At 39.8% G+C, this 20,134-nt stretch overlaps 2 protein-coding genes across 5 annotated transcripts in view; one reads left to right on the plus strand and one right to left on the minus strand.

Annotated features, from left to right (window-relative positions):
* Positions 1 to 20,134, minus strand: part of LOC147147315 (uncharacterized) — a 315,327-nt gene that overhangs the window by 292,616 nt on the left and 2,577 nt on the right. For all 3 annotated transcript variants that reach the window (XR_015086958.1, XM_086031864.1, XM_086031863.1), the window contains exon 4: positions 20,034 to 20,086. The gene's annotated coding sequence lies outside the window, so the exon portion shown is untranslated. The remainder of the gene's footprint in view (positions 1 to 20,033; positions 20,087 to 20,134) is intronic.
* On the plus strand, positions 10,650 to 18,562 carry LOC147147316 (arrestin domain-containing protein 3). 2 transcript variants are annotated; one of them, XM_086032177.1, is made up of 6 exons: positions 10,650 to 10,725; positions 14,890 to 14,947; positions 15,048 to 15,195; positions 15,973 to 16,069; positions 16,243 to 16,499; positions 17,176 to 18,562. In XM_086032177.1, exons 1-6 carry the CDS (start codon positions 10,692 to 10,694, stop codon positions 17,773 to 17,775), a joined length of 1,194 nt encoding a protein of 397 aa, XP_085888303.1. In that variant the 5' UTR covers positions 10,650 to 10,691; the 3' UTR covers positions 17,776 to 18,562. The 2 variants fall into 2 exon arrangements, with proteins under 2 accessions (XP_085888303.1, XP_085888302.1); XM_086032176.1 differs by lacking the exon at positions 10,650 to 10,725 and adding an exon at positions 12,653 to 13,124.

The following is a 20,134-nucleotide window of genomic DNA, read 5'->3' on the forward strand; positions in this document are numbered from 1 at the left end:
GTCTTCATTTACTTCCTTCTCGAAATTGCTAATTACACCCTGCAATTTCATAGACAAGTCACGTTTTAGGGGCTCTGGACTCTCACATCTGCTGCTGAGCATGTGGCAAGAGGCCAACAATAATTTTGCTAACCCTTTCTTAATTATGAGAGGGTCACTCACTATGCCCAGCAGAAAGCATTAAGCCGCTGAACTGCGACTGACAAGGGTAGCTTCCACACCAGCATAGAGGCACCTTGCAAGCAAAATAAATATAAATATATCGTATATAGCTTTTGAAATAAAGTGCATATCCTGTATTTTTCCCATTTCTTTTTTTTTATATTTCTGATTAAATGTTGCCGATTATCATTGCAATTACCATAACCTTTTTTTCTGTTTACCTGCTCCACTAAGAGGCTAATAGTATATTAGCTTAATTTCTTTTAAGTAGAGGCAGACCAATTTTCAAGTTTCAGAAACGACACAAAATATTTTCTTTTCATGTAAAGCTTATTTCAAGAATGCATAAAATGAAACAGATCATTTCACTTCCTTCCTCTTTCCTATTGCCTCAAATTATCATTTTTGGGACAAGTGACACACCATCATCATTAGAGCCGGGGCAGTTACCTACGAGAATGGCCATAAATCTTGTTAAAGTAAGCAAAACCGTCTCTTGCGCCGTTTCCCCCAACAAGAGGCAACCTGTCTGTAAGCACACACCATCTGCACATAGTTAGCGCCTTTTGCACGCAGATGGCGGCCGAGCACTCGCGAAGTAGCACCGTCCGCACGTCTAACCTTACAAGGCAAACTAATTAACAGTAAAAACTCAGCACAGAGTACGGCGCGCTTTGAAAGAATTTGTGATGACTCTAATGAGGAGAGCGAGACAGACCGGTCATCAATACGGTAGTGCAAGAGGAATAGAGAGGGACCTACTAAGTTTAGTGGGCTCTTTAAGAGCCTCAATGAATGCAGACCACTTAGTGCCAAGCCTCTGTCCAAAAACACAAGGCTTTAACAGCAGGGCGCTGGGCAAAGGGCACGCATCTTAAAGACGGGAGCGAAGCCTTGGTGGAGTGGGGGGAACAATATGGCTCGAGGCTCCCTCAGTCTCATAATTAGCCTAAATGAAAGATACAAAGCCCGTCACGTTAGGAAAAAAAATGTGGTGTGGAAAGTAAAATCAAACTAAAATGTGGTAGGTTTTGCTCAAGGCCCATTTAAGACTGCCGACAACCCTACGTTTATTTTTATTTGATTTATTTTTTAGTTTTTGGGGGTCCAAAAATGGAAATGAAAAATATGCCTTATATGTCTTCAAAATCTATTATAACCAGGGGGGCATCAAAAAATGTTAGCGTGGTTCTCAAAAGAGCACCAGAGGTTGTTGTTTGGTGTTCATTTTTTCCCAACCCCCCAAACTCCAACACTCCCGGCACATCTCGGCAAGGTTTATCATTATCATGTGTAGATATGTCATTTTAATATTACTAAATTTTTTTCCAGTTTTTATTTCATACTTACAACATATACTAGGGCTACACAACGGAATCTTATTAATACAATACAGTTTACTATTATATAAAAAGCCATAAAATTCATATTTAACACAGTTTGGTTGCATGGCCCATTTGAAAAATAAAATTGCGCACCTCTGACGAGCAGTATGCGACCTTGAGAACAAGTAGCTTACTTAAAGCGGAAGTCAACCCAAACATATTTTTTTCAAGAATATGTTCCCAGCAGGCACACTAGTTGAAACACATATTCCACGTTTCCAAAAATGACCGAGCGAACAAACTTATAACTAAGTATGGATTGTGGTCAAACTTTGAAGGACCAAGAATGTAGCGGTAGTCGCAATTTTGCATGACGAGCAATCAACTTGTGTACTGCCCCGGTTGCTCTGCGTTCCCAAGACCATGTACTGCAAAGCACACTTTCAATGGCCCATCCCTCATTCTCAGGAAAGTCAGTCGGTGGAAAGGAGGACAATTCCTTAGAAAGTTAATTAGTGGGGAAACAAGCAAATAGGAAAAAAAGTAGGAAACGAGAAACGACCCAGCTGCCAAAAAGTAATAAGGGTTTCATTATTTATTTCATTATTCATTTATGGATGTGTTCAGACAGAATTAATAATAGAAATCCCTGAGAGAAAATGTTTGCTCTGGAACCCTATTATGAGCTGGCCAAGTCCAGTGGCACACTTAGTGAACATGCCCAAATGTACGGCCCCCAACAAATAACATATCAAGGGTAAATTTGACGCTTCCCAAACCTCTCTCTTTCTCTCACAATTCTCTCTATTTTCCTACCTCCAACTTTAGTACCGGTAATTAGCCATTACCTTAGCTATTCATAACAATAGTTATTATTAGCGGTAATTAGATTTATGTTGAACAAAGTGAAGCTGTCCGTTAAGTAGACAACAATGCAGAATCAATTGTCGATCCCTTTGGAGAGTGAAATTTGTGCCGCATTTCATCTTTTTAGTCCAAGCATTACTCTGCACAGTATTCCCTGAACTGGCCTGTGTTTGCATTTGCTCACTGTTTACTGCAACACTTCCAGGCCAACTCACATTTGATTTTCCCTGCTGACATCAACCCAGAACTCGCTCCCAATACACGCTCAGGAGAAAATGAGGCCAGAAAGAGAAAGAGAGTTGTGGCGAATCATTCAAGGCTGTCCAAAGATCTCTATTACAAAAACAGATTTTATATTTGCTTCCAACACAGCACAGCAAAGGCAACTGGGATGACTGGTTTTTCTCTTGGCTTATTATTTTTCACTTATCAAATGTGCTTCCCTCACCAACTTCCCGACCGCAACCTGCCCACCCAATTCCTGGCTTTGTCATATGAAGTAAAATTGGGAACGGATGGCGAGTCGCTCATTGAAAGTGGGGTATGAGTAAATTGGTTTAATAAGAATAACCTTGCATCAGCTGAGCAATTTTTTTTTACATTTTCAATGCACAATGTAGTTCTTTTTCCTCACGCACACGCGCAGACACACACCTATTTGCAGCTTTAAAATGCCAGGAGCATGTGTGAATAATCACAGGGGAGGGCCTCGGTGGTGCTTTCGTCTCCTTACAAGATTTTGGGAGCAAGGGCAGATCAGGGTGGTGCACGATGAAGGAGTCATGGGATTGGGGGACGCTGTGAAAGCTAACACTTTTAGGGTTTGAAAATCCTCACAAGTTTGTCTCATTAGCTGCTAATAGGCAAGACTCTCCCCCCCTCCCGCCCTCCCCCACCATCACCCATCTTTTGTTCTGCATAACTTTTGTCTCATCAGTAGTGGGTGGGTAAGTGTTGTGGAGAGAGTTGTAGGGAGGGGGACCGTGGTCAGGTGGATGGCAAATTGCATTTTTCAAGTACTCTGCTGAGGGTGTTAAACCCTTATTGTGGCAACAAACACATCTGCCCAGCCATTAACCTGAAAAAGCAACGGAGTGCAAAACTGAACTCTCAACCCGTTAGCACCAAGATCAAGGGGAGAGTCAAATAGGAAGCGAGAGGCAAGGCGAGAGCTATTTTCCCCCTGTTGCTGCTCCTTCACCTTTCCCAACCAGGAAATCATAGTAAAAAAATAACACGGTTAAACTGCATATTATTACCAAGGTTCCTCTCTGTTGTGGTGCCAAGCAGACACAAATACTTGACTTGTCATGCAAAAGCAATGGCCAGTACTTTTCCTTCAATTGCAGCACATTTTGACAAACATTAGAGGAGACAATAAAATATATACGTAAAAATGTGCTTTGGCCTATATGAAAAGATGACTTGAAAGACAGACAGGAGGAAAGATAAATGTTGAAAAAGGGCCTCCACCAAACCAACTTCCTGACAGAAAAAGTGGATTTTACATTTACAGAAGTAGCCACTTATGTGTATCTGAACGCGGGCCTAAAGGCACATCCTGACCATAATTTGAAAGGCAGAGTCAGTAGTGTAGTGTATATACTTTCAGGCTAAATCTTTTTATGCCATTGTGACAGTCTGTCCTTGAATCAATTATCCCTCTTCAAATCTGTCTTCAGATTTTTGTTGCTTTGATTTCACGGAGCTATAAGTGTCCTATGAATGTCAATATTCATCATTCAAATGGCAGGTCACCCGTAAGTTCCTGCTACTTTCTGAAGGATTCTTTTTTTCTGTAAAAAAAAAAAAAAAGTATTGAGTTTCAACACTGTAATTTAGCACAAACGCCTGCAGTGATCGGTTTTAATGTCCATCATAAAAAGTGGATAGACATGGATATAGTACATGAGCGAGAGATCTTCGGGACAGAGCGAAGAACAGAGCATATGAGTGGAAAAACATCCACTTCTCACTGAAACCTCTTTGTGAAAGGCAAAAGATAAAAATCATGGGACTGTATTACTAACTTTAATTTATTGTTCTGTACATTGTCGAGGTGCGAGAACTAATCGATTGTCCAACTAATCAATAATTATTGTTGATAACAATCGTCAACAAATATTTTCTACATTTACCAATTACAGACTTTTTAGATTCTTTTTTGCGCTGATTCTGAAACTGCCCTTGTTTTTTCTATAGCACATCAGGTTTTCATAATAATAATAATAGTAATATAGTAGTATAAATAGTAATATTTATGAATTAACAATTAGCTTCAGCAACAGGTGGAATTTATCTTAGAAACATAGCTATAAATTACACGGCTTGCTAAAATCCGTATTGCGGAAGAAAAAAAATGAAGATATATTTTTTTAAAAGCCTGACGTGCTAGGAAAAAAGTAAATTGTTTTTAAATTTGCATGTAAACAAGCATTTAGGGACACATAAAGCTTTGCTGTTGACCATTGTAATCGATGAATCGTTTTGGATACCTTTCTTAATCTAAAATTGGCCACACGCTTGGAATTTCAGATTCTCAACGGTAAAATCCAAAAGTCCTCCATGGAAGTGGAACTCACTATCTTTATGTTGAATCAAAACAAAACATTTGCTTTTACGTTGGAAAACAGCAGTGAACATTTTGGCCTACTTTGTGACAAATTACGGACCTAACCAATAACTGACTCATAATCAATGTACCGGTATGTCAATTTGAAATAATGGCTCATGTTTTTTTCAAAAAAAGCATGGAATTTAAAACATCTTATTCAATCTGATTCATCGGTTAATCAACAAACCAATTGATAGATTAATCAATTAACAAAATAATTCATAATTAGCTGCGGCCCCACTACGTTGTATTTACAAAGGAAGCCAATTTGCTAGTTAAAATCTGATACAGAGGCCGAAGTAAATGTCAAAATTTAAGGAAAAGAGTAGCAAACCATTTTACAAAAATAAATAAAGTTCCCTATTGACAGAATAAGTATATCCAACCTACTTTACAACACCAAAGATTCCAGAGCGAGGCAGCCTCTGGGCAGAAAAATTAGTCGGTCATAAACGGCCAACATACTGTAGTTTTGTGCCTCAGCCTTCATCCGGCAGATCAAGGGCCTTGAACTAAAGCACAATTGACACTGACCTTGCAGAGACCCTGCAACTGAGCGAGCTCTAACAATGCATTAGCCGGCACCTCAACTATCCCTTACAACTCTGCTCCCGGCTCTAAACACAGCTGCACAGGGCTGTTTTTCAGGGTGCAGGGCAAACCTGCACACAACATGCGGTCCTTGGGTTTGCTCAAGGGTGCAGTGAAAAGGTTGAAAATTGAAATCGATAGGGGCAAAGTTTACAGAGATTAAGTTGAACGGCATACCAAGGATATCAGTTTTAGCAATCATCCAACTTTTTAGGATTATATGAATTCCAAATGCGGTAGGCAAGTCAGTCTGTCCTCCTAAGGCGCGTGTGGCGTGTGCGTGCTTGTGCAGGCATGGGTGAATGTGGGCATCTAGAGGAGAGAGGTTCCCCATTTGTTAAACAGTCCAGCCCTACCGGCCCACCATATGAAGCAGAAAGACAAGGTGTCAACATCGTCGACAGTGATGGATGCTCTAAATTCAGACGGTAACTTGGCCAATTGAACACATTAACAACAGGCACCTGTTTTCCACCAGTATAAATCTATTAAAAGATAACAGCAATGGCAGCCCATGCACTATTAGTAAATTATAGCTCTGCTTGTGTATGGGCCGAGAACAGGACTCCCTCAAAAACCCTTTGCTACTTCCCTAATGTTTTATTCTTATTTGTAGTCTCACAGTGCCACCCAGTGGCTGAAGTTGTAAATGTTTTTGTACAAAATTTAAGACAGGTATAGACATGGATCCCAAAGTAAATCTAAATGGCTTGATGAAAGGTCTTGCCTGAGAAAAGAAACTTTGAAAATAAATGTGTCATCGATAACAGTTATATGAAAAGAATAATTTATTTGTCGCAAGCATGCATTACGAAAATCAATCAGCACTGTGACAGTACTAGCAATGTTTGATCTTTATGTAAAAATGTAGTGATGATTATTCCATGTGTATCAGTAAACAAAATGTAGCATGTAGAATATTCGTTAAATTAATATGTAGCACAATGATTTTTTTCAAGCTACTTTTCAATGATTCTTTTTTGTCTTCTTCTGGGCTAGATGCTGGCAATATGTCCCCAAAAAATAAAGCCATTACGACCTACTCAAGACCTCTTCTATTACATTAACAACAGGCATGCACTTTAAACATGACATCATTACAACAGGGCTCAGGTATGTCACATAAACAATCTGTGGGTAAATACTGTATTTCTCTATGTACTCGGTTGGGTGCTGCACAAGTATGGGGGGCGGGGGGTTAAGACCAGTGACTACTTTTACAGCGAGCAATTTGTCGCATTCTGTAAACGTCTCCATTCCCCAACAGAACTGGTGTAAAATTTACAATCACTCAGGAAGTCACAATGCAAAAAAAAGGCCACTTTTTACACTCTCTCATCCCCCACAGACCACTAAAACCTTACCATAAATATCCCGCGGTCCCCCCCCAGAAGTGTGCTGTTGTCAGATATCGGACCTCGACAAAGCCGTCTAGCGCTATTGTCTTGATAGAAATATGATATGCGAAACTGCAATGTCACATCACTTAACATGATTTAGCCTAAGCTGGAGCGCACCATTTTAATCAATCAAACGTGTCACCTTTCTCCTGTAATGATAGCAGAGGTATAGGGTGATCTACTAAGACTCATCCTGGCGACTGATTTATGTCTTTTGCTGGCAAATGTACTAAAAGAGTCTCCTCTCTTCCCGTCTTTGGGGTTTCTATCAAATTGGCAAATAAGTAGGGCATGGCAGCAGAATATATCATGTCTTCTATATGAATCTCTCAAACAAAAACTCACAACTGGGGCAAAGTAGGTCATATTTCCAATGTGTCCGCCAAATGTCAAGCATTTCACAGCATCATAGCCAGAACTTTTAAGATAATACACTTGTCACCAATCCAAAAGGCAATCTCAAGCATAGAGAATCACAAGAGGGACTATACTCAACAATACAATAAACATTTGTTTTTGTTCCCATTTGAACAATGTAAGAGAGTTTCTATGTAGACAAAGTCATTTTCCTTTCAAAGATTGTTCACAAATCTGTTTCAAGCCCGGTGCACATGCACGACAGGATAATCGGCCCATTTTTAGCCCCGAATCTCCCCTCTCGACAATCGTAGGTCGGCTCCGATTCTCCTAATGGCTCAAAAGATAATGTTATCAGATAATCCTGCCGTGTGCGGTGTGCTCAAACTGATCTCGGCCGCTCTGAAGGTCGTCCAACATCAAATAGGGGATATTCAACATGTTGGCTTGTTTTGGCCCGACTTCGCACCGTATGTGGTGTGCCCCGAGGACAAAGGAGCGCGCAGCCGGTTGACAGTGACTGATCAGAAAGCGAGGTGACGAGGTGTCGAGGAAGTGCGGTCGGAATCCAAAATCAAAACAGTCATGGCGCAACAGAGGCCTTAATCTTTTCTTTTTGTGTCGCTTTTTTTCCCACTAAAAATAATCCACAAACTAGCGCCACCGCGAAGACACGATTTGAGACCGTCTTTGTCGGACAACACACGGTAGGATCAAAACTGTTATACCTGTGATTTTTTTTTTCTCATCACGTGTACGGTCTTCTCTCAGAGTTTGGAAATCGGCCGACAATTTTAAAATCTTGCTCTGTCAGCTAGGCTTTAGGCTGCCCACAATAAAAGGCCACTTATAAATGTGCCTGGAGTTCAACTAATAGGATAATGGGGGGTAAAAAAACTAATGTGGTGCATTATTGCATTTCTAGCATTGTATTGGTGGTTTGACTAAATACTTGTAAAAATGAATGAAAGAGAACACAAATTGAATTACTGTATGTCAGAAAGTCAAAAGTATCATCTAAAGGCTGGATGATTTCAAGACATTACACTTATTTCTTTATATATTATGTCTCACTTAATCAATAAAACAAGAGTTCATAAACATTACTTTCATGACATGCAGTGTATCGTATTACTATAGTTTCAAGTCATAACAGTTGATTGCTGCTGGAGAAATTGGAGGGGGGAGGGCAGTTTTGTTTTTGTAGTTCGACTAGTGCAAACACAACAATGGACCCTCCTATGCCAAACGCTACTCAAGTGTCACATTTTCCAGAAAAATATGCCACAAAAGTCAAACAAAACTTGCAGTTTGAAGCATCATCTTATGTGACATGAGCAAATTACCAATATTACACTGAAATATCTATCACAGACACAATGTAATTAAAGAAATCAGAGAGAGATGGGAGAGAGAGAGAGAGAGAGATAGAGAGACAGATAGATAAAACATGTCTTAATTCCTACTAAGACTTAATTCCTACTCAGAAAAATAAAACATGAACTCAAACTCTAATTCCACCGATGTGCATCGCTTACACTAACATTATAACTGCTAACTGTGACTAGCTGATTTACAAAGGCAAAAAAAACATGTCTTAATTCCTACTAAGAAAAATAAAACATGAAATCAAACTCAAATTCATATTGTTTGTTTGACAAGTCAACTGCACTGAACATCGATGCCCATTTATACCTTAAAAAAGCAGTGATTTTGCAACATTTTGTAAACCCGAGGTATGTGCGCTCAGCCGCAAATATTTTACTGAGGTTGTTTTGCCTCACCTGTTTTACTCCATATGAGAAAATAATGCAAGAAATGTGGAGGAGGTGCAGCGCTAATGTTTAATAACAAGTGTGTTCACATAAAGTAAATGTTTTCACATCATGTGTAAAAGAAAGAAAAAAACATTTCTGTTATTTCTGTGGAAGTTGATGAGTAAAAACTTACACGGGAGAAATTGTCCTTTCTTTTTCTGAAGGTACAATGGGGAAATTGATTAATATTGGGAATTGGAGATTTTATTTTAATGCCGTATTACACATTATTAATACAATGACTAAATTATTTTTGCACTAAGGACAGTTAAAATGTAGAAAATGTTACTTTGAGCATTATCTGTAGACACTTGTGTCATGGACTGGATTATGTTTGACTTTTGAAGGTCTACTGCAATCTGATCCATGGCTGCTGATCAAATAAAATGTTTTTTAGTCTTTTTATTTTGTATTCAGATCCAGTCAGCGTACAGTAATATTCGTGTTATTAGTATTAAACTTTAAAGCAGCCTGAGTCTCTGATGTAAATCACTGAAATTCTTCCAAACATGTTATTTCAAATCTGCCCTCTGCTCTAATTGGAACGTGACCCTGCACGCATATACAAATACATACATAGAGGAGCTGTAAGTGCGCACACACACACACACATACACACTCACATCCCACAGCAATATAACCAACACAATTCCATCCGACTGATATTGGAATTTTACGAAAGAGCAAACCAATAGATAACCCATTACAAAACTATAAGAGATCAATAGCTAATTTCTTGGAATTGATTACCCCTTTGGACATTTAACATTCACTCTGCGGCCAGGATGTGTGTTCCACAAGCTAAGATCCCCATGGGCTCTTGCAAGTATTAAAATTATCGATTCCGACAGAGGACTAAAAATGTCAAACTGTTCATTAATCTTAATAAAGACTACACTTGACCACACCCCCACTTTTTCTCCTACATACACATTGCTGTACATGGGCTAATGAGTTCCTGCTTTGGATTGTGACTTAAATTTTCACCAAATGGATTAATTGAAGAGGAACAAGTCTTTTTAAGATACCTCGTGTGACACTAAATACACTTCACACCTCATATTGATTGTCTTTTAGTAGTTTAGTTTACAATGAGCAACAAATAGTCTGTGTTAAATGTGTAGTCGATGATAGTCATAGCCATGATCCAGCATTTTATGTTTACAACAATGCAAGGCAGCGCTTTGTTTAATGACTAAGCATGAATCTGATGCTTACTTTTCCCTTTTAATTATTTTTCACTGTAATGCATCTTGATCATTGAACCCCACCCCATCCCCCACCCCCTTGCTTTTAAATGTCCTCAAGGAGATATATCATGCTATTTTAAGCTTTCCACAGTTAAATATAGGCGTATACATGATGATACATTACGTTTAGCACAATGGCGATCAAATTTCTTATGAAAGATGAGTTATTTTGGTGGCTCTTTCCAACCCGGAAGTAACGCCTGCACCAAAACCCCGCCTCTCCCCGTGTGGCTGCCGCACCACTTTCACGACGTCGTCCCAAAGCCCGCAGCGTGCACCACCACCAAACAGTAAAATGCAAAGAGACGATGGAAGAATGTGTTTGCAGGAGCTTTCTGACTGGTAAATAATATGATCAAATCAATGTCATTTTCCTTTTGCACATTTTAAAAACTAAAACATTGCAACTACAAAAATCTTTCCCCAGCTTCGGTGCAAACATGTATGCCTTTGGCCGACCACTTCTGGCTTCTGTAGAAAGTGGGCGTGTTTTTACTTGGCAGGGGCGGTACGGGGCATTATTACGTAACAATGTCAGGACCCGGTCGTTTTCTTCGGTCGGGACTGGTGCTAAAGGCCCTGATACACCAAAACGACGTTCACCAACAGTAACAGACGCTTACCCCCTGTAGCGTCCGGCCGACTGTCGGCACGTCACGCTCGCAAAACACACCACAACAACAGACAGCGACGCTGACCATTAAAGTACCTTCTGCGCATGCATAAGATGTAATACCCTTCCATACCATCGGCGGCGGTAGTCACTATTTCTAATGGTTAGACAACTCCAACCGGAAAGATGTTGGCCGGGGGTTGATTATAACAACGTAAACAATGCATTCGGCTCTATTCTTCGCTCACGATGAAGTCCCATGCAAAGTAAACCATCACGTTCTTGACACGGTATTGTGAAATACTTATGTTTTCAACCCTCGCTCTTGTGCTTGTAAGAAGATTAAGGCAACGGAGGCGTGCTCACTGTTTTTCCGCCTTTGTCACTTCACGTTGGTGCTCCGCGTGCTGATTTGCTAGCTAACAGCCAATCAGCGTGACCAAATGTCACGACTGGCGACGCCGATTCAATATGCTTAAACGCCCCCAAGACGCTTACAGACGAGTTATGACACTACGACGGTGGCCACTACACTAATCAGATGGCGCCTAAAGACGCAACGACGCTTAACGACCTCCGACGTCGGTTTGGTGTATCAGGGCCTTAAGAGAGGAGGAAAGAGCAGGAATGCTTGAAGATGGATGAACGGAGGAAAACTCCACTTTGGTTGTGTTTTTAGTGAGGGAAAAGACATTTCAACATGGCTAAATGCTCTAAAAAGTTGATTCAGCATGATACATCTTTAAATAATTTTGTATGAATGTTGTATTTTTAGCTATGTGAAGCATATCGAGCTACCTTGTGTTTGAAATGCGCTACATATATAAATCTGCCTTGCCTTGTCATGTTATCAATAAACAAAACATTTCTGTACCTTCTTGTCCCCAAGGGGGTATAAGACTCAAATGACTTTAACCTGCACCAACGTCTTTAGATGCTGACTCCCTTTTTTCACTACTTGCATTATAGGTCCCTAAACGACTTTCTTCTAAAGTTGTTATGGCGACCCTGACTCCAATTACTCCTCCTCACACCTTAGCACTGACCACATTGGCAGCGTTACGGTCTGGTCTCCGAGGCAACATTCTGTTGGTGGCACACCATGAAGCAAATAAAAACTATAATGTTGTTTTTGTTTGTTTGTTTGTTTTATGTAATTGTGGTTAATTTTGTAGGAGTGGAAGGAAGGGGAAAAGCAAAATGAACTTGTCTACCATATTCTAATACTGTATATTGACATACAGTTCAACTTTAGTAAACACGAGGCCTTGCATTACAATGTTTGTAAACCCCGACATAATTTGTGGTGAAGAATTGGATTCAAGTGCATATGGCAAACCTGAATACAGTTGTATAACGTGCAACACTAAAGTCACTAAGATACTTCTACATATCGCAGCTCCAAAGAACACAACAACCAGCTGATAAAAAACAGCGCATGTTCAAATTAATTTTAGGCGCATAGGCCTTATTAGCAGTCACCGTGAGTGTAGTGTAGTGTAGTGTAGTGAGCGTGCTTCAAAATAAATGCACGCGGTTTTAACGGAGGTCGTTGCATTCTATTGGTTCACCACTATATGGCACTAATTTTGCACAATGTCCATTGTAGGAAGGACTTCATTCCGTATTTTTCCTAAATTACAATCGTATTGACGTTCTCCTCCAGTCTCCACTTTGAACGTGCGATGGCAGCAGAGACCTTTGCATGTGTGGGCAGCGGACACATCAACAGGGAGTGGCCTGTTCAACTGGCAAGCTCCATAAGTGAGGGTCGCGGAACAAACGTAAATATTAACCTAGTATCGATCGATAACGAGCGTAACTGACTTTTTCTTAGTTTCTCTAATTGTCGCGCTTCTCCCCTCTTGAAATATGCCCGCTGTTAAAAGCTTAACGGTGGTTTACGACGCGCTAAACGAGGACGGGACGTTCTCTGAAGGGGATCCCATAAGGGGGAAAGTAACGCTGGCCGTGGAAAAGCCCACAGCCGTGCAAAGCTTCTTCGTCAAAGTGAAGGGAGACGCTCAAGTACGATGGACGACGAGGAGTGGAAACCACAACCACACACACTCGGCAGGCCGTCGATACTTCAAACTCAAGCACTTCTTAATCGCTGAAAGCTCCAATGGTAGGCAGTGCCGCATGCCTCTTTTTACAGTTGGAAATCTCAATTGTCGGATTTTCATAAACCCTCTGTCTAGGGATCCTTTCAGTTGTTTATTAAAAGCTCTGTGTCAAACAGGGTTTTAAAAAAAGGAGCCGAGACACTATATTTTTCAATCCATGTCATAATACGTTATTGGAATAGACGCAAGAACACAACAGTTTCATAATTTGTGGTTAATAGATAACTTTTAGACCAATTAAGTCAAAGTGTGTCATTTCCCATAGTGCACTGGTTAGGAATCACTGCCCTAAGTGGTTCATTATTAGTACTGTATTATGTTCATGTTCATTTACAGTACAAGGTGTGTCAGATTATTTGTATTACCACTTAATGACAGTTAAATGTGAGTGAATGGCTGTCTGTGACCTGTGATTGACAGCTGATTAGGGCTGCTCGATTATAAAAAAAAATAGTAATCACGATTATTTTGGTAATAATTGAAATATGATTATTCAAACGATCATTGACTTTTTAGGGGTGTAACGGTACACTAAAACACATTTCGGTTCGTTTTTTGGGAAACTTCGGTTCGGTATATTTTCCGTACAAAAAAAACAGATTTATTTCTAAATATGTTTATTTTTAAAAGATGACAAGTAAATGGTAAAAATTTTTGAAAAAATAAATAAAAGCGAACCATTCGGGTGTTATTCTAAGAAATTACACCAGAATAAAAAATATACTAACAATAAAGATCTCTTAATTGTGTAAATTATTAAGACATTGAAATCTTTAAACACTCAGCAGCAACAGCCTATGACACGTCTAAGTATTTAAGTTAAAGACAAGTTGTCATTACAGGACATATATACACCTTTTGTGATGAAAAAAAAATACAATAACAGTTACAATTACCGCTAACTATATTAAAACTATTTTATAATGAAAAAAATACAGTAACTTTTATAAGTCTTTATGAAATTGTATACACTTTTTAGGCATTGAAATCTTTGAATGTTCAACAGCATATTGTAATGAATTGGGTTATCTGTGTTGTGGTCGGATTTGTGTTGCTGAGTTGTTATGTTTCCGAGGTTCATGAATGCATCGTACGGCAAGCAAGTGGAGCAGCGGTGAAGAAGAGCGCGAGCAGTTGTACTTGAATGAATAAAAACGTGATGATTAAACTACGTCTGACGGCGTGTTCCTGGAAGACGCTGCAATATGATAAATCTCGCTATTTCAGTTTGACGTTTTTGCTCCCTCGTCTAAGAAACATTTACAGTCTGATGATGCCGTGCATGTTAGACGTGCTAGCTGCAACATAGCCGCCAATCTCATGTAGCAATGTCGACACACAACTTTGGGATTTCTCCACGTACCTTTCCCCATCGACGATTTTAACAGGAACGCCAGAATGTTGCCAAATAGGAGACCGCAGTGCACGGGGGGACCTTCGAGCTCTGGCTCTTTTCTGGCTCTCTCTTTTGTGCCGCTACCCTCCTCTCCCGCGTGCAACAGTCATTAGCGCCCATGCGTAAGCTCGCGCTGATAATAAAAACTGATCAGAAACGGTACGCAAGGTGGACCGAACCGAACATGCCATTACAGCTATAGAACTTGGATGTATTGAAGGGGGGAATAGCCAGAACCACTTGAATAAATTAATGGATTTTCAATGACTTGTGTTCATATTGCACTTATCTTTTGGTTCTTATTATCCATACAAGTAATCATCTGAAAATCTACTTATTCACTCATATAATCAATTTCTCCTCATTTGCAGAGACTGTTCTTCCCCCAGGTGTCCATGTGTATAACTTCAGCTTTACCATCCCATCAACGTGAGTAACATACTCTGTCAATGGGTTGCTCTGTTTTTTCGTGGTCAATTAAAATTCACTAAATGTTATTTACTGTGCTTCTGCTTCTTTTCTATGACAGGAGCATGCCTTCAAGCTTCAAGGGCACCTATGGAAAGATTGTCTACATGCTTGAAGTCAAGTTGTCCAGAAGTTGGAAAGTTGACAAGACTGCTGACAAAGTGATCACTTTTCGCTCCAAGTCCTTCCCACAGCTACAATCTCTGATGGTTTGTTATGTTCATCCATCTGTTTTCGCTAGCGCTTATGCACATTATGGTCAGGTAAACCAGAGCCTATCCCAGCTGATTCTGTGTGACACGCAGTACTGGTCACCCAACAGGGCACATATAGACAAATGTTCACATTATATATCAATAATATATCCACACCTTTAGACAGTCTTCAATTAACCTAACACACATGTACCTGCAGAAAACTACCTTACTTTTGATCTGGTTCTTCTTTGCATTGCAAGAAAAGCATTCAAAACAAGAGAAAGAGAAAAGCAAGAACACCCGCCCAGATTTAATTCTTCAATGTCGACATTGTACACAACGTGTCGAAGAGATTTTAGTCAAATTCCGAATTGTGCGACTTCAGGGCTTTAAACCTTTGAGCTTCCACTGCACTATGCAATAAAAGCTAAATAAATGGGGAAATTGTAACTTCCACATTTTTGTTTTTGCACTATAAAATAGTGCAGTGTGTGTCATTGCATAGTTTTCAATTACTGGAACTCTTCCTTATATTTATTATTCAACATAGCCCAGAGTAATAACCTCGATGAGGGATATACTGTATTAATTAGTCAGGGTCGTCTTGCTTCAGTATGAACCATTTTCTGTATTGGCAACATGGCACTACACAGGTGATAGTCTAAATTTTTATTCCATGTTACTAAAAGATACTCACATATGACTTCAGGAAAATCTTCACACTGTCCCTGTTAATCTATCACTTCATATTATTAAAAGTGTTGTTTATTGTATGCGTCTTTTTTCTAGTTACGCCAAGTTGCAGTAAAAGACAAAGAGTTGGGGATTTTCTCAAGTGGAAAAGTACACATGGAGGTTACTGTTGACAGGACAGCTTACGCCCCAGGTTAGTAATGTGTACAGTAATGTGTTCCTATACACATGACCTCATGGCCGGATTCTATTATTTAGCTATACATTTCCACTGAAAGTGAAAAGTTAATATGTATGAATAACACTTCCTTGCCCTCTATTTTTGCCAAAATAAATCATAATCCTTTTGTGTTGTGATGACCTCAGGAGAAACAGCAGTAGTTGTTGCAAAAATCAACAACAACTCCTCCAGTGACATGACTCCCAAGGTGCGTTTTTCCCAAGTTATTGTCTACACTGCCAGCAGTAGTACCAAACACGAAAACAGCACTATCAACAAAATGGCCGGCCAGAATATTGGAGCCCACTCACAAAAGGAGGTCAGGTGGGCTGTGAAGATTCCCACTAATCAGGAGACGACCATCAAAAACTGTGATGTTATTTCAGTGGAATACGTCTTAAAGGTAAGAAGTAACTACCAGTAACTATCCATTATATGCACATGAGATTTGTGAAGTCTTTTTCCTTTTCATTGTTAAATGCTCTGACGTCGCTTTTTGAGTGCAATGTCTTCAGCAGTTTTCCTCTTCTTACTTCCCGGAGCTTAAAGAGAAATCAACCCAAATATATTTTTTTCAAGAAAATGTTCGATGCAGGCCCACTAGCTTAAACATTAAGGCATTCTGATTAATAGTGTATTTGTAGAATATGACTTAATCCACCCATTTTTAGACATCTCTGGGGTTGGCCATTTTGTCACTTCTCTCGACTGAAAATGACATCACAGTTGCTCAGGGATCAGGTAACCGCCAATCACAGCTCACCTGTTTTCTGAAGCTGAGCCATGATTGGTCGTTATCTGAGCCCTGATCATCTGTGATGACATTTTCAGTTGACAGAAGTGACAAAATGGCCACCCCCTGAGATGTCTAAAAACGGGTGGATTTTGCTGCTTAACTCGTATTCCACAAACCAAATATTAATGTGTATAGTATAGTGTCTCAAGTAGTGGGCCTGCATAGAACATCTTTTTGAAAAGAATATGTTTGGTTGACTTCCACCTTTCAAGCTTTTTGTGAGTCACCCATATTTTAGCAGGCTGCTTTCAGATTCACAGTGTATGACTTTTTTTTCCCTCAGGTATATCTTGACATCAGTTTTGCCTTTGACCCTGAGGTGACATTCCCAGTGATCATCATACCTCCAAACCTAGCATCTGCATCTCAGCCTGCTGTTTCTGGTCCTAGCTGGGCCCCACACAGTGGTGACTTCCACCCTGCAGCAGCCAGCGTGCCTCATTATCATCCATCCCCGCACAGATACGAAGGGGCCCAAGCATATTCGGTGCCTCCGCCTTCTTACCCGACTAATCCGTCAAACTATGCCGGTCCACCGTCCATGAATCCCTCCGTGCCCATGGCATGGGGATTTAATCCAGGAATTTCGTCATATGGTTCTCCTTTTTTACACTCATCGTCATCCAGTGTCCTTCACCCTCCGCCGAATCCACCAGCATTTCATCCACCCACTCCAGCATTTCCTCCCCATCCATCTGTCTCAGGGGCCCATCTTGGTCCATCAGCGCCACCAGAATCACACACGGGTCCATCTGCTCCATCGTACGAACCACCTTCTTACATGAGCACCACCAACTTCCTGTCTCAATCGGATGAACCTCCACCAGCCTATTCACTTATTTTCCCATCAACTGCAAATGATGACTCAAGGGAAACCAAATAACCAGAGGTGGGAATTCTGTCAGACTGATGGACCGGTCCAAAAATGACGGACTGACAAATGACAGACGGGTGCCCAGGCTGCTGACGGATGAGGAATGATGGACTGGCAAACTTTCGTAAAATGCCCACCTCTGCAAATAACCCGGTATACAGATCTGACTATGTAAGTCATAAACACTGAAATTTTCAAAATGTAAGAAGCCTCATATGTACATGTTATACTTTTATTTGAAATATGAAGCTAATGTGTGGAAAGTGTCTTGAGATTGTAATCTGTGTAAGGAAGGATACTGTTTTGGTGGCCTTATACTGCTTTAATGCATTTCTTCCTGCCTAATGTGCAAAGTTAAGCCTAAAGTAATTCATAAAGTGAAGACATGTTAGGACAAGTGACTTTTTTTGCTGAGTTGCCATCTGTTATCTTGATATGACATAAGCGACAAAATGTTTTGCACGTTTACAAAAATGTATTTATGTGCCTTATCGAATTTGCATGAAAGGATCATTTGCTATATTCGAAAAGATCCTGACTTAGATTCTAGAGAATTATTCAGAGACAAAGATATTTTAAAAATCACTTATCGAAATAAACATATGAATCATTTTGTTCTTAACTGTACATAGAGTACAACTACTTGAATGATAGGCATCACATAAACATACATAAACAACAGTTATAAAATCAAAACATTTTTATATTTGTGTTTATATTGTAATGATTTTAATGTGTAAATTCTGACCACCATGTTTTTGGATCACTGCACTATAAACCTATTTGTTTTAATCAACTCATGGTGTCTTTGTTTTATACAGTACACATCCAGCATTTTTATTTTACTGAAGACTGAATTTTGTAAGGCTTAATATGCCACAAAGTAGCTTATTTTGCATTGCAGATGAAATCTCTCCAGTTCAATCTTTTTTTTTTAATGTAGTATAACATTTACTTTATGCGTGTGTACCTCCTAATTTGCTTTGATTTACTGTGCAGCATGCCAGCGTCATGTACTTTGGACTATTTGGGATTTGCAAACTGCGAGTACGAGATTTAGTGGCATTCTGGGTTTACAATCAGACATTTACAGTTTATATTTTTCCAGGCGGGCGGCACGGTGGTCGACTGGTTAGCACCAACCAATTCAGGGTGTCCCCCGCCTACTGCCTGAAGACAGCTTGGATAGGCTCCAGCACGCCCGCGACCCTTGTGAGGACAAGCGGTATAGATAATGGATGGATGGATGGATTTTTCAATGCGTTTTGTACATATACAGTACGGATTTGCTTTGAGGTTATGTAGGGTGGTACATCAGATGTGTGGTTGGCTATGAGATCAGTTGCAATGCAATATGAAATAATGTTTCACACACTCGTTGCAATGTGGAGGCAAAAGGTGGACCCAAATGCAGTGAAGCCGGGAAGTTGCCAGCACCCCTAACCCCCCCCAAAAAAAGTATTTATTCCCAAAAAAACAAAAAGCAAACGGGACATGTGAAATTATACAAATACTATATTTTTCCAAAACTAAAAACAAGGGGCCATGTAACAAAGGAACTAAACTTACCATGATTAGGTTTACGTGCCACATAATGGCAACATTGAACTGCTAAAGACTGAAAGAAACTGGGGAATTAGATACAAATGAACGAGGCAAATTATTGCTGTTAATCATGTACAGTATCTTTGCTTGCTTGAATGTGTTCTTCAACTTTCATTTGTTATAGTCATTGATACATACAAGTAATACATTTCATCAGAATAATTGATAACCTAAATACTTGACTAGAATCCCCCAACGGCGACCTGTTTCATTTATTTACCTTTCCCGATAAGTCCTTTCCCCAGTCAAATAAAATCAAAATTACCTACAGGTACTTCAAAATTACTGCTAAAATGATGAATGTGGTTTGCTTTGTCTGCTGTTGTTGTTTTTAATATATATTAAACTGTATATCTATGTTGTTGTCTTTTTTTTTTTTTGCCAAGCTTCCCGATAGAGGAAGAACATCATGTGACCACATTGGCCTCCAAAGCTGTCCCATTTTTCACCATAATGAGTGGACAGTCCTATTCAAAGTGGAACAATGTTTTCTTCCATTAACAGATTTATGCCCTTAAAACTATTTGAAACTGTTGGTCATTTGCATGTACACGGATTAGATCACCAACTGTGGTGGGTGTTAGTCAGAAGAAGGAAAAACAACTATTATGTGCACAGGAAGGAAATACAGAAGCATGGAAACCATTGAGGAAATACTTAACTGTATAAAACAGCCTGGGATGGTCAATCTCTGGCAAGTGGGCCATACACACCCCTGCAAGAATGTTTCATACATCAGACGTGCAATTCCATGAAGGAATAT

Source organism: Filicampus tigris, chromosome 5 (assembly GCF_054856515.1).
Source record: "Filicampus tigris isolate MCC_2025a chromosome 5, RoL_Ftig_1.0, whole genome shotgun sequence".
Classification (NCBI taxonomy): domain Eukaryota; kingdom Metazoa; phylum Chordata; class Actinopteri; order Syngnathiformes; family Syngnathidae; genus Filicampus; species Filicampus tigris.